Consider the following 12,070-nt stretch of genomic DNA (forward strand, 5'->3'; position numbering starts at 1 on the left):
CACACAGCCATACACAAAGTATAAAAGCCATGTTTTCTCTTAGTCCACAATAAATTATCATTGATATCAAATGTGTTTAACATGAGGTGGTCAGTTGAATACATTGGTTTAAGTTCTTTGCTTGGCATTAGCCGTAGGCCTACACTTGATTGCAAAATCAAAGCTGAAATTGTCAAACTTTGTTGTTGTACAGATTCTGTGGTGCATTCAGTATTGTGTGCTCACAGATTTGAACCCTTTACTTGCTTAGACATTTTATCTGCTGAGCCTACCTCATCCTCCCAAGGAACACCTTGTACAAGTAGCCTATCTGTAGGCTACTAAACTGTTCATCAATATCCTGAAACCTTTCATGTCCATTTATTTATATACACAATAAAAGAATGATCCCGTGGACAAATGTGTGCGTCTTTGTAAATCCATGGGTAGCATTTCCTCTTGCAGCCTGTTTGTCAAACAAATCCTTACTCCTGCCCGGTTGATGGCGATAGTGTTCCATAAGTTGTTTACCCTCTGCCCAGTAGCAACGGTAGCATCAGAGCCCTTGTAAGGACATTCTCTGGTAGCATCAAAGATCCTTGATTATTATTAACCGTCTGGTAGCATCGTTGCCAACGTCCAGGAACCTATGGAGAGAAAAGAATGGATGGAAAAAATAACAAGATTTCAGGTAAACACCCTGTCTTTGTGCTTAAAGGAGTTAACTCACAATTGTTACCCGTAACGTTAGTAGTATCAAGGAGTAAGTCAGTGCCACATGTTCTCGTCTAACAACTTTGTCTTGCTAGTTCCAGAGAATGTCTAATAAGGGCTCTGCTAGTTCTAAGCGATTTGGCAACTTGTGCAGAGATTTCCGCTAACATTAGCTATGCTAGAATTACAGCTTATCTTAACCCTACGTTAACTGTAACGATACTGAAGGTTCAAATAAGACTAACGTTACAATTAAACTTGTGTTTTGAGCAGTCCTTCAATTTAAGTTAGTCATGAATGTTTGTGAACGTTAAGTTAGCATTACCCTCACAACACTTATGAGGCAGAATGCACTGCACTTCTTTTGACAAATTACAAATTTGGCATTGTTAACTGCTAACAGGCATGCTGTCGGGGTTACTTGATGAGAAGGGCTATGAAATATGTGCGAAACGATTACGAAGATATTGTCAAAGAGATCGAGGGAGATCTAAATGACTTGCAGTGGAGGGGGGGCATAATTCAAATCCCTACATTTCCTGAAGAGGTGAGTAACTTCTATTGGCATTTGCAAGTTTCAATTTTGTATGCATGAGTATTGACATGTAAACGGTATAGACACACAGGCCTCTGACTTGTCTTCAAGTCATGCTGTTTTCCCTCGTTATTTTGAGTTTATATGTAGGCCTTCATCAGTGTAAGTATTCATCTTCAATCAATAGCATATGCTCATGTCATGTGTATTCTTCCCCACCAGAGCGTCTCTTTTTTGGGCCATGGCAGACATGCTAAGGTTCGCTCCAACACACAACCTGAGCGTGAAGTGGAGAAGAAACACGAGCCCCCGCATATTGAGGTGATTGAGCCAGAGAGAGACAGTCTCCCCAGTGCCAGTGCAGAAGGAGTCTCCAGGCTGTCAAAGGTGACAACCAGCCTGTCAGATGGAGGAACAGTGGGCGAATCAGAACCATGCCAGGGAGAGGAAAGGGAGAGGACACACAAGGAGGAGACCATCAAAGACACCACTGCAGCTCTGAGTCGGTTAGGACTGGATCCAAGTATTATTCAGAAAGGTGAGTACTATTCCCCACATTCATGTGCTTTTCTAGAACTTACTAATCTTGTAGCTCCTGTTATCTGGTGGAACCTGATGTGTGCTAAGGTGTTCAATTGATTGAATAATTGAACTGAATCTGTTTAATTGCTTCCCTATAACATGATACACTAATGCATACTCTTGGTTAGACTCCCTTCGGCGCTCCCTGGACAAAGACCCACCTCGGACTCGTGAGGAAGCACGGATGCTCCGGAACAAACTTGCCATGGAGCTGCTGTGGATTCAGCAGGCCATTGCCAGCCGCAAGAAAGTAAGGGCTTTCATGAGTGATACGGTTTCCACTCTTTTAGTACCGCTACACATAGAGGACAATGGTGAAGGCTTCTTGCCTACACTTAATGGCCCTAAGCCTATGTAAGCCTGAGACATCACAAATGTCTTCTGAAAGTGGATTACTCCCCTATCACTTACTATTTAGAAATCACAAAGTGCCCTTTCACATAGTATTTAGACAGTATTCAGACATCAGGGATGGTAGTACGTAGGATCATGAGGCCTGTCTCATAGGGTGCCGTTTGACCAAGCACTTGAATTTCTGTCACATAGTGGTGATGTTACTTCTGAATTTTCGCCATAGCATATGTGCTACATCAAGCCCTCTGCATGGTAGGATTACAGATCTTGTACCAGTTGGCTGCAAAAAAAGTATCTTTGAGCTGACAATGGACTAGGTCCTCTATTTTTGTAGTGCATTCTTAGCACAATTTGTCGGCAGTGATATCAGTTCCCAGTTTGTTCTCATTTGAATTTATGCTCAAACTTTGATTATTATTTATGTATTTAGCTGACACTTTTATCCAAAGTGACTTACTTAAACCTTTTGAGGTATGGTGTAATATTAAGTGTCTTGCATATAATGTTATATATTTAGTACACCTGGTGTCAAAGATCTCCTTAAAGTGCTATGGTTTTGATTTTGGGAATAATGACGACACTTAGTAGTGTCTACGGGAAGCCATAATTGTTACTTTGTATACATTTACAGTACTTGAGCCTGAGGAAGAACCTGGAGGATGGAACACAGCAGTTGAGTACAGCGGCCTCAACATGAGGGACAGAAACTCTGAGAAACTCCTTCAGTCAGTGAGCTAATGATACGAAATGATCACTTGGACAGAGAATGTGTATACAATTTCAGTGAAAAGAAACTATGTGCTTTGTGAAGGTTTTTTCCCTGTGTATAAAGAGTGTATATTTTGTTTATAGAATTTTGTACTTGAATAAATAAATTATGTTTACATTTTACACACTGTTTATCCATTGGTTCACCATTAAAAGTAGATGCAATTGCTCTCAGTGGTTCCAGAGTTAAGGATGGTGTCTTGTTCATCGATAGCAGTGGAATTGTGGAGTTGTTTGAATGTTGGGTAGGTTTAATACACTCAAAACATTCAGTAATCAAGGATCTTTGGTTCTTATTTTGGCTTCCACGAATGAGGCCTTATCTTCCCTGTTGTGAGGAGTTATAGAGAATGCAAATACAGTGTCCCTGCAGAAGGCAATGAGCAATGGGGCCGGTTCAGCATCCTGCCTGCTTGAAGCTGATAACATGCAAATGCTCTCTGGTCTGTAGATTTTAGTGAAATTATGGTCAGTAAAAAGAACATTGTTGTATTACTTGGCCCTCGGCTAATACAGCTAGTGCTGACAACCAGAAACTATTTTTGCAGTTAATATCCAAATCCCCTCAAATATAGGGAAATGTGGAATAAATTGTGTATGCCTTCTTTGTGTGTTGGAATAAAATTCTATGAGGACAAAGCCCTTCCCTGACTTGAGAAAGTCTAGCTCAGAGATAGTGTAGCCTCACATACACAGATTGCCGCAGAGCCAGCAGTTTGCGTGTGTGTGTGTTCTCCACCATGATGCGTTATTGGAGTATTATTTTCACAAGGAGGATGTGTACCGCCTCTTTGTGAATGGAAGCTCATTGATAATTCAGTATGGTTTATTATCTGTTAAGAGGTGGCGAGTGACATGCTTTGTTTGATTCACTCGTCTAAGAGCACTTCAACACTTCTCCCTTCCTGTCTCAATTTTTCACTCTGTTTTTCCAGATTATATTTCTATTTCTTTTTATGCTCCTTTAGTTCTACACTCCCACACCAATTGTCTTTCTGTGTATCTCTTTCCTTTTCTAACCTCCCTCTCTCTCTCACACCCTTTTGTTGTGGGTAAAGCCCACACAGCTAGCAGCCATTGCTGGTTGTGCTGCCATGGCAACCAGGAAATACTCACAGACCGTCTATGAGACTGGACACATGAGCGTGTGAGGGGAAACCTGGAGACAACACACACTCCCATACTCAAACACAGACACACACACATACAAACATACACCTTCAAACATAACTAATTGGAGAACACTTTTTTCAGAATATATATACATTTTGTTCCTGCTTTTTGAAAGGACCTTTGATATGGACTAAGCCAGCTGCCTGCCTGTGCAGAAACCTACCAGAGCTTGAGGAGGGGGCGCAAACCCTGAGCTTTCCGTGATTGGATCCCAAAAATGACCTCCAGCACCTCCATGGCTGTCCTACCCCCGGTCAAGAGCGTGGTGGTCTACCGCAATGGTGACCCCTTCTTCATGGGGAGGAGGTTTGTGGTGAACCAGAGGCAGGTGTCCTGCATGGAAGCCTTCCTGAATGACGTGACACTGAACATCCAGGCACCGCTGGCTGTAAGGACCCTCTATACCCCCCGGAATGGACACCGCGTGCGGGAGCTGGAGGAGATGAAGACTGGTGCCCACTACGTCGCTGCTGGGTTTGAGAGGTTCAAGAGACTGGAGTGAGTTGGTGACAACATGACAAGAGACAGAGAACACACATACTAACAGTCATCATAATAATATATATATAGAATACCATTATCTAGTGGTAAGAATTTACTATTTCATAGTCAGGTATTTGAACTTGATAGTTATTCTGTATATATTTCATATGGTAATATGAAAAGTAATCTAGTAATCTTTTTACTTTTACCCACTTGCTATGAAATGTCTTTCTTTTCTATAATGCCTTTCCACTTCTTCCTCTTTTATCTGTTTTTTTTATTCTATATCTAGTTATTTCAACACAGGTGTGAAGAAACCACTAGCCAATAAAGTAGAGGTAAGGTCAGCTTAGCTTAATGTGTTTTCAACATTGGTATATCCAGAATGCAAGAGCTCATTGGAATACTGTCACTCCATCTGAGAGAAAAATATTACACTTCTCGTGTTATCTGCCTGTTGAGCCTGTCATGTTTTTTTGTCACTATTCCATGCCTGATTTGAGAGGGGTACAGGTGTTTGTGTTTGTTGTGTTGTCCCTTGTTACGGGGGCAAGAGTGGGGTCATCTGGGCCTCTTTAGGACGAGCTTGACCTGGTCATTACCAAAACCACAGAGAGGTCATTGACATGAAGATAGGGGGGAACAAGATGAGCAAGAGAAATACAGTGCGTGCGTGTGTGTGTGTGTGTGAGTGTGTGTGTGTGAGTGTGTGTGTGTGTGTGTGAGTGTGCATGAGTGACGCAAAGAGAGTGAGATTACGATTTCCAGCAGGTGGAACAAAGGGTGTTGGAGCGGCTTGGTGTTATTTGAGCTGCAGGCCTGCCCAGGCATGTCTAATGGTCCTCCCCATACCAACTACTACTGTTTGGCCAAATACTGTTACAAATCAGATACAGAAAACAGGCAGTGTGTCTCCTACTTTACTGACCACTTGAATATTTGTGCCAGGTCTCTGGCTATTGTATTCTCCATGACTCTTAGGACTTTCTTAATCCAATGATTAAATCGCATCAGTGATGAATTTCTTAATTACAATACCATATACAATATTAATAAGTAATATAATATTACTCTGATTTGTTTGCTTTAGGCAAAGCCACTTGTAAGACCAAACGTGTCAGCTAAATGGAGGAAGATCATACCCATCCCATGTATCATACAGTAAGTAGAGACATCACTCTCAATCCAGACAGAACTAGGCAGCTATTTGTAAAGGCTCTTGTATTGTTTTTACACATTAACATATCCTTTTGATGTGATGGGAATTGCCTGTTTACTGGTACTACTCTAAAGCCATAGCTTTTGTCCTAGTGTCTTGAATGAAAATGTGCACACGCTTGCACATACACACACACACACACACACACACACACACACACACATTGATTCTCTGTATGAAGTGTGTTCAGGAATGGCGATGTGCTGGGGACTCCGCTGCGGTTCATCCTCCCCAAGAACATGATGCAGGATCTGGAGCAGGTCCTTTGTCTCATCACAGAGAAGGCTGCTCTACGCACTGGAGCCGTACGCAGGTGTCTCCCTCTCACACATACACACGCACATACACACGCACGCACATGCACATACACACGCACGCACATACACACGCACGCACATGCACATGCACATGCACATGCACACGCACACGCACACGCACACACACACACACACACACACACACACACACACACATGCACAAGTACAGATCTCAGGACACACACCATGTCCCCTCCCTCAAACATCAGACTTTGAAACACACACAAGCATGCTCACACATGTAGATTCATACGTCCGTTTTGGGAATCATGAAGATACATACAACTGTACCATTATGTGCACCATTATATTCTCAAACACACATACTGCCTCAGTCAGATTGAATGTGAACTTTGATCTCATAATGACATTGCAGGCTTTACACTCTGGAAGGGGCGACCGTGACGACAGCACAGGAGCTGGTGAATGGCCAGTGCTATGTTGCCGTGGGAACAGAGAAGTTCAAGAAGCTTCCTTATTTGGAGCTGTCAGTGCCAAAAGCTACAGGAGGGAGTGCAGACAGGTGGAGCCCCAATCTTGCGCACACACACACACACACACACACACACACACTCACAAGATTACAACCATACCCTGCACATACCCTACAACCACAGCCTGACACTCAAACACATACACACACACATATGTACACCTACTCACAGCTATACAGACACACAGACACACATACACAGACACAAGCTCACACACACACACACACACACATACACTTACTGACAGACAGACACACACACACACACACACACACACACACACACAGAAAGTGATTGCACGAACACGGTAAATCACTGCCTTGTAAAGAGATTTGAATGCTTGCGCATTTGCATTGGTCAGCCATCCTTTCAGTCCGTCTAATGCCATGCCATAAATAACATCAACTGTCAAGACGTCTCTTAAACCTTGTGGCCTTTCAAACAACACATTGTGTCTTGGAATGTTGTGTGCAGAGATTACTTTTTAAAAGGAGGCAAACCTCCTTTAAATTAGCTTAGAGTTTTCTTCAGCCTTGTTGTAGCAATATGGAAATATGGAACTTAAATGATGATAGCAAAGTCCTTTTAGGATTTTAGGACCCCACTCAGCGGCCATCTTGCAACGCACTCTGGGCAGTTATCGGCAGCTATTTTCCTATTCAAGTGAATGGGGAGGCATACAAGAAGGGGCGTGATATGTGTAGAGACTACTGCCATATAGGCTTTATGAACCCATGCATTTCTATGGAGGATTCTTTGAGTGCTGTGTCTCCTTATTAGAAAGTCTCTGATGATAGCAAGATAGACTCAAGTCTGTAATTTGTGTGATAAGAGATCCTTTATATTCTATATTATCATATGTAGCATGTCTTAATCTAGTATATTGCTTTTGAATTCTGTAGGTATTATCCATTGAACCGGAGGCAGCAGAGAAAACACGAGGTTAGAAACTCTTCATGACATTTATGTTAGTCATGTGGAGTGTCATGTGAGTACAATGGGTGAGTACAAAGGACACATATAATGTATGAGCTTGGGGGTGCAGGTCAATGCACAAAAAAACACTGCGGTGTGTGGTTTACTGGTTGGGACGATATGGCTGTGTATGGACTTTGTTGACCAAACAAACTAACACAAACAAGATACTGTATAATATCTGACATGAAGGTATCAGCGAGTAGCAATGTATTGCTTAATGTATACGTACTAAAGAGAATATGTAACTGTATTTGTCTGATTTCATTTCTGTGGGTATTTCAGAACCGGCGGGCAGGTCCTCATGACACACACAGTGATTCAGCTTTGTTAGACTCACCAGAGGTAACTGTGCATGTGTGTTCTTTTAAGTGTGTGTGTAGTTATATGGGATTTGACATGTTTCTGTATGTGTTCATTTAAGCGTGTGTGTAGTCATATGCGATTTGACATGTTTCAGTGTGTGTTCATTTAAGCGTGTGTGTAGTTATATGTGATTTGACATGTTTCTGTGTGTGTTCTTTTAAGCGTGTGTAGTTATATGGGATTTCACATGTTTCTGACCCTGTCCACTTTTACATGCCGTAGACATTTTATGAGAAGAATGTATTAATGCGGACAGTTGAGGGTCAAAGGTGTAAGGTTAAAGGTGAGAGTGTGGTGGTGTCTCAGATGGACGCGAGACGGGTGAAGTCCACTGGGGACGAGGCAGAGGATAGGAGTCCTGGGACGGTCCAGAGGCTGAGAAGCGTCCGAGAGGAGAAGTCTGTGTTCTACGCCAAACCTGTCAGAGTGCGCAAGAACCCAAACACACAAAGACTTAAAGACAGGGCAGCACCAGGTATGCTTGCTCTCTCTCTCTCTCTCTCTCTCTCTCTCTCTCTCTCTCTCTCTCTCTCTCTCACACACACACGCAGACACAGACACAGAAACGCACAGATATATCAACAGATGTATACACACACTGATTAAAGCTGTTTACCTTATCTGTACATTGTTTTGAATACAAACAATAGCTTCACAAGCTATCTACATAGCTGGTCCCACAGACCAAAAGCATCACACCGATGTTTAGAATGAAGTGTTGTGATGGTGATGAGTTTGCCCTCTCCCGGGGCGGGTCCTGCAGCGGCTCAGCCCAGCGTGTTTCAGGCCCAGACGGGCCAGAGGAGGGAGGAGGTGCTGGGAGCTCAGGAGGTGCCTGAGGAGGACAACATCATGGTGGACCTCCCTATTGACCAGGCATGTGAGCGAAGCGCACGCACAGACAGACACACACGTACACACACGTACACACACACACACGCACACGCACACGCACACCTGCATATACATACACATGCCATCACCACTGCACCATCCCTCTTTTCACCATTCTTCCAGATTCATTCTGTGTGTGTGTCATTCCCCTCTTTCCCACTGCATTGGCATGCCACTATCTGTTATCTTGTCCTTGCTCTTATGATTACCAATGTTTTTCTCCAGTGATGTTGTAACAGAATCACCAACCCCACACCACTAGATTTTTGGCCATTAGTCTGTATTCAGAGAAGTCATTCTTCCCTCTTAAATGACTGTTCCAGAGAGTCGCTGAGACAGTTGAAGAGGAAGAACACCATAAGAAGGATAGCCTTGAAACAGACCACAAAGATAAGGTACATTTGTAACGGAGATGACAAAGAGGAAGATAGAGAGGAATATTTTTCTCTCTGTGTGAAATCAAGGATGTGTCAGACACTTAATACTCCCTGCTTCTTTCCTTTCTCCTTTAAAGACAAAAATAACTCTGCAGGGGAAAGGGAGCTCAACTTCAGATTCAGATTTGGATCATCAGAGACACAGCAGCAGCAGCAGCAGCAGCAGCAGCAGCTTCACTGCTGAACCAATACAAGTACATTCACACCGTATATATTCTATAATATATTTCATGACAGGCATGTATACAAAGAATAGTAGTGGAAGTGTGCACATCCCCACCGGTGAGGTGCAGGGCAAATGGAACTAGAACTGCAAAGGAATGAAACGCCCGCACTTTGCTAAAACTCCCATATATTTATTGTGTTGCAACGTTTCGACCCGGCTGGGTCTTCCTCAGCCAAGGAAGACCCTTTTCCTTCCTTTTGCCTGAGGAAGACCCAGCCGGGTCGAAACACAATAAATATATGGGAGTTTTAGCAGAGTGCGGGCATTTGATTCCTTTGCATGTATACAAAGAATAACTTCAGAACTTTCATAAATTATTTTTTTATTTTTTAAATCTACTTTAAACCTAGTGTGCTTCATTAAGGACAAGGTCAATCCAAACTGCATAGCCTACTCTGTTGCTTTTTCTCAGAAACCAACAGACATGGGAGATAACACAGCAACCCTGCAGTACTTGAAATATATAATAGTAATAAATCATAGCCCTTAGGGCTGCTGTATATATGTGTGTGAGAGAGAGAGAGAGACTGTGACAGTTGGATGTCAGTTTGGATGTATTTTGTCATTTATTTGATCAGTCAAGATAACAGTTTTAATTTATCTTTCAATGACACGAGAGTAGAGATGGAAAATATGAACAAAAATAGAAAAGCTTGAAAAACACCACTTAGCTCTAGGAATGTGTGTGTGTGTGCCTGTGCATGTGTACAGCCCCATCAAGAGTGTATTTCTGTCTGAACACAATGTGTCACACATCCTAAAATAATTGGTTCTCATCTCTTGCGGCTTCTCAGAGGTAAAAATAGCGCTGAGTCTCAGAGATGGGTTTTTTCTCTCCCTGGCTGATATCCAATTAGTTCTGGCTCACTTCCCCTCTCTGTTACAGAGACAGACAAAGACACCAGAGAATGAGGATCCATCTGAGAACAACAATCTTCAAACTGACCTTGAGGTGTGCGTGTGTGTGTACGCATCCACAGAGACTAAATATAAAATGTCTGATGAAACAACTGTATTTGTTGCACTGTGATACAGTACCGGTATATCAATATATATCGGCCTTCAATTAGAATAACTTTAGAACATAAAAAAAGATCATTGTAATATTTTCTTTTTTAAAGGTGAACCAGCCAGTCGAGGAAGAGTCCAGTATGATCTCTGTCTCTAGACCCTCCTCCAGCCACAGAGAGACTTGCGCACAAAACTCTGGGTGTGCTAGTCATGAAGCAGGGGTAGGAAGATCAAATACACTAGTGATTTCATATCTATGCAAACTTAAGCCAATATAAAATTGCGACCTACAGAAATCATGTCATTATATCTACAAATTCCATCGGCATCCCAGGAGAGATGCAATTCCCTCTCGCAGTTCTCCACATTGTTATCTCTGTGTGTTGGTTCAGGCCCCTGTTGACCCCGACTGCAGGACTTTGTCTCCGGAGCCTCAGGAGGACACAGGAGGACCTGATCGGTCAACCCACTCTGCGCAGGTGGCTCACACTCACCCTCACTACAAGCTGTCTAGACTGGGATTGCTAAACCAGGCTTAGGGAAAATTGCATTTTCTTAGTATGTACACAAACAGCAGAATGTTCAATATGAGAAGTTCATGTTTGGTAATACTTTTAAAAGTATTTAAAAGTTAATGCTTAGTAATTAAGTATTTTTTAATACTAGTGTAAATGACTTAAGATCTTTAGGTCTTAAAGTCTGTAAGGTCATTAGAAGGTCTGCTATGTCCAGGGCCCCACTACCTGTATAGTGTTATGTGATATAGTTACGCAAAATTATACACTTCCATCTATGAGGCAAAACTCAGTGGACCTTTACAAGGCCAAGAGAGGATGAAACTAAAGTTCAGTTTGAATGTCTGTTAAGTCAGCCCACTGGTTAACACAACATCTGTCCCCTACCTTTGCATGTCTCTGAGCTAGAAGGAAACGCCTCGAGGTTCCAAGGCTGAGCTCAACACTACTGCTGTGCCTTTGGACAAGAGCTTGGCTGAGACAGACTCACAGGAGAGGCCAGTATCTTCAGAGAGAAGAAGAGAGTGAACCCTGGAACTCAGTTCAGTACCAGGCCTGGACACAGCTCTTACCATTCTGCGGTGGTCGGTTATCAATGGGAAGCCATGTTTCACAAATTATCTGCTGTATGATTAAGGCTGGAATATATAAGTACTTCTACACACTCTCATCACACTACGTATGACTTAATAAACACAATAAATGATCACTAAAATAGTTTATAGCAATGATGCCCCAGGATGGTGGAGCTTCCCCTGAATATACAGTACAGTGTGATATTGATGCACCTGTACCAAATATTTCAGATTTTGATGAAGGAACATACTGAATGGCTTTACTTTTGACCTAAAACAACAAATATAATTTCATTCACATTTGAACCATTATGTATTACATTACGTCATCCATTTGTGTCCCCTGTACAGTCGACCACTTACAGTTTAACTAATATTTTAGTATCATTTAGAGTAAATGTTGGAAATGTTTTGTATAAAAGCTGGTTCATGTGTGTTTGCCATCCCTGTGAA

General features: G+C 42.4%; 2 protein-coding genes across 2 annotated transcripts; both read left to right on the forward strand.

The window, feature by feature from the left end:
* The first annotated feature begins 438 nt into the window (after positions 1-438).
* iqcc (IQ motif containing C) lies at positions 439-3,055 on the forward strand. The gene is made up of 5 exons (XM_076300709.1): positions 439-670; positions 1,097-1,240; positions 1,451-1,766; positions 1,939-2,060; positions 2,796-3,055. The coding sequence occupies exons 1-5, from the start codon at positions 629-631 to the stop codon at positions 2,859-2,861; spliced, it is 690 nt and encodes a 229-aa protein (XP_076156824.1). The 5' UTR covers positions 439-628; the 3' UTR covers positions 2,862-3,055.
* A 1,267-nt stretch (positions 3,056-4,322) lies between these two features.
* On the forward strand, positions 4,323-12,051 carry dcdc2b (doublecortin domain containing 2B). The gene is made up of 15 exons (XM_076300710.1): positions 4,323-4,603; positions 4,881-4,926; positions 5,679-5,749; positions 5,989-6,120; positions 6,501-6,647; positions 7,521-7,560; positions 7,879-7,938; positions 8,266-8,434; positions 8,723-8,835; positions 9,177-9,248; positions 9,368-9,484; positions 10,403-10,468; positions 10,638-10,748; positions 10,920-11,006; positions 11,451-12,051. The coding sequence occupies exons 1-15, from the start codon at positions 4,323-4,325 to the stop codon at positions 11,568-11,570; spliced, it is 1,632 nt and encodes a 543-aa protein (XP_076156825.1). The 3' UTR covers positions 11,571-12,051.
* Positions 12,052-12,070: the final 19 nt, after the last annotated feature.

The sequence above is a fragment of the Alosa pseudoharengus genome, unplaced genomic scaffold, assembly GCF_046254945.1.
Source record: "Alosa pseudoharengus isolate Yale_2024_CS ecotype anadromous, Long Island Sound unplaced genomic scaffold, YU_APseudo_1.1 YU_APseudo_1.1_scf_22, whole genome shotgun sequence".
NCBI lineage: Eukaryota > Metazoa > Chordata > Actinopteri > Clupeiformes > Clupeidae > Alosa > Alosa pseudoharengus.

Excerpts from the sequence above, each read along its gene's own strand:
- iqcc (XM_076300709.1), top strand. The coding sequence starts at position 629 with ATGGAGAGAAAAGAATGGATGGAAAAAATAACAAGATTTCAG. Across the intron at positions 671-1,096 it reads AAAAAATAACAAGATTTCAG|GCATGCTGTCGGGGTTACTT; the intron begins GTAAACACCCTG and ends AACTGCTAACAG. Across the intron at positions 1,241-1,450 it reads TCCCTACATTTCCTGAAGAG|AGCGTCTCTTTTTTGGGCCA; the intron begins GTGAGTAACTTC and ends CTTCCCCACCAG.
- dcdc2b (XM_076300710.1), top strand. The coding sequence starts at position 4,323 with ATGACCTCCAGCACCTCCATGGCTGTCCTACCCCCGGTCAAGAGCGTG. Across the intron at positions 4,604-4,880 it reads GAGAGGTTCAAGAGACTGGA|TTATTTCAACACAGGTGTGA; the intron begins GTGAGTTGGTGA and ends TTCTATATCTAG. Across the intron at positions 6,648-7,520 it reads ACAGGAGGGAGTGCAGACAG|GTATTATCCATTGAACCGGA; the intron begins GTGGAGCCCCAA and ends TGAATTCTGTAG.